At 44.9% G+C, this 2,406-nt stretch overlaps 1 protein-coding gene across 1 annotated transcript; it reads left to right on the top strand.

Annotated features, from left to right (window-relative positions):
- The first annotated feature begins 1,472 nt into the window (after nucleotides 1-1,472).
- On the top strand, nucleotides 1,473-2,405 carry LOC105827126 (olfactory receptor 1L3-like). The gene has a single exon (XM_012665150.1). It carries the CDS (start codon nucleotides 1,473-1,475, stop codon nucleotides 2,403-2,405), a length of 933 nt encoding a protein of 310 aa, XP_012520604.1.
- Nucleotide 2,406: the final 1 nt, after the last annotated feature.

Below are 2,406 nucleotides of genomic sequence, written 5' to 3'. Positions count from 1 at the left end.
AACACAGTAGCAGTCCACATGCGGTTCCAGAAAGGTCCTGTCTCTAGCAACTGCAGTAAGGGGCTACATCGCAACCTGGATTTCGAAAGCTTGCCAGTCACTGGAATAAAGCTATTCCAATAGAAAACTTCTATATTGAAAAAAGCACCCTGTGCATTTGTTTCTGGCATAAACTTCTGAGGCTTTACTAAACCGTAAGGAGACGTTGTTTTATGTTTAAGACCCATCCTGGTTAGGATCCAGGCTCTGACCCTTCCAGGCTGCATGATCTTGAGAAAAGCACTTAACAACTTTAACTTTGGTTTTCTGATCTATTAAAAGCAAATACTCTGGAGAATTAGCTTGCAGGGTTGCTTTGAGTAATACGCATAAAATACTTAGAGCTCAATGCCTGACACATAGTAAGGATTCAATATGCCTTAGACATGACTGTTCTTATTTGCCTTCATTGCATACTCATTTTCAAATCATGCAAAGCACAAGTATTTCTCCTACAAAGTCTCACAAACTCGAGTGAAGAGTGGTCAAATAATAAAAAATACAAGGGCTGCAAGATTTTGCAAAGAAATGCAAAATAGCTGCTTTCAGGAACACCTGACGGGAAGGGGATTTGGGCAGGAGTAAAGGAAAGGATAAAGCAAGATAAGAAGAGGAGGAGGTGGGAGGTGTTTACTATCCCCGCATTGTAGATAAGGATAGCAAGAATCAGAGGTCAGGTAACCAGCTCAAGGCCACCCCGCCAGAAAGTGAAGGAGCTGACTTTAAAATACACGCTCTTAGCAAAAACTGGACTCCATGCTATGCTGCTTTTCAGTGTGTCTATCTCTACATCTGTAGCATTTTATTGCACTTTTATTTAAAAGTTGGCCTTTCCCACTAGTTGGCACCATCCTTAAGAAAAGGAACTGGGAATTATTCACAGTTGTAATTGCCATGTTGAGTTCTCAGTGAGTAGTTGATATTATACAACAGCGCTGAATAACTGTGAGCGCATGACATCCCCAATGTCTAGGAATACTGTAACAGAGAGGTTCATACACCAGACAGCTTCTTGCAGGGTTTGAGTGGAAATGTTGGCTCCAAAAGGGTGACCATAAACACCGTGGGCTCATGTCAGCATTACTTACCTGATTCACTTAGTTGTTTGGGTTTTTTGTTTATCCGTTTCATTTTATTTGCAAAGATAGCAGAGAGGTGAGCCACAATCTGACATATCTGAATGCTATCGATGAGGAACTAGAGGAGTATGAATCCCTGGGGTCCTCCTGGGCTTCTTTCCAGGGGGAAATCCACTCTCTGATGTCCTTGCATTAGGTTAAACTTATTTATTGTTCAACTTATTTTTGTGGACTGTGGAAGGGAAGACAGAATAATGGACCATTTATAGGAATCCTAGGAGAGAGAAGAATAAATTGAAACTTGTTAAATTGAAAATTCTAGGATTTTCTATGTTTATTGGTGTACACAGGATCATGAAGGGGGTCAACCAAACTGTCAGTGTCTCTGAGTTCATCCTCCTGGGACTGTCCTCCCGGCCTGAGGACCAGAAGCCGCTCTTTGCCCTGTTCCTCGTCATGTATGTGGTCACCGTGGTGGGGAACTTGCTCATCATCCTGGCCATCCGCTCTGACCCTCAGCTGCAAACACCCATGTATTTCTTTCTCAGCATCTTGTCCTTCGTTGATGTTTGCTACACAACCACCATCATTCCCAAGATGCTGGTGAACTTTCTGTCAAAGAAGAAGTCCATCTCCTATGCTGAGTGTATGGCTCAGATGTATTTCTTCTTGGCTTTTGCCAACACAGAAAGTTACCTTCTGGCAGCCATGGCCCTCGACCGCTATGTGGCCATCTGTGACCCCTTCCACTACGTCACCACCATGAGCCCCCGCCGCTGTGTCCTGCTGCTGGCTGTGTCCTGCTCCATCTCTCACCTGCACTCTCTCCTACTAGTTCTTCTGATAACTCGGCTTCTCTTCTGCGACTCCAATGTTATCCACCACTTCCTCTGTGACATCAACCCTCTGCTGAAATTGTCCTGCTCCTCCACCTTTGTCAATGAAATCGTAATTAACACAGAAGGACTGATAACCTTGGTGACCCCCTTCATATGCATTGTCATCTCCTACATACGAATCCTCCTTGCTGTTCTTAAAATCCCCTCCGCCGCTGGGAAGCATAAAGCCTTCTCCACCTGTGGCTCCCACCTCACCATGGTGACCCTCTTTTACGGCAGCATAATCTACGTTTATTTCCGGCCCCTGTCCAGCTACACCGTCAAGGACCGAGTGGCAACAGTCATCTACACAGTTTTGTCCTCCATGCTTAACCCGTTTATCTACAGCCTGAGAAACAAAGACATGAAGGGCGGCCTGCGGAAGCTGATGGGCATGAGGAGGTCCTAGG

Source organism: Propithecus coquereli, unplaced genomic scaffold (genome assembly GCF_000956105.1).
Source record: "Propithecus coquereli isolate 6110/MARCELLA unplaced genomic scaffold, Pcoq_1.0 Scaffold975, whole genome shotgun sequence".
Lineage (NCBI taxonomy): Eukaryota > Metazoa > Chordata > Mammalia > Primates > Indriidae > Propithecus > Propithecus coquereli.
This window is presented reverse-complemented; position numbering and strand designations above follow the sequence as displayed.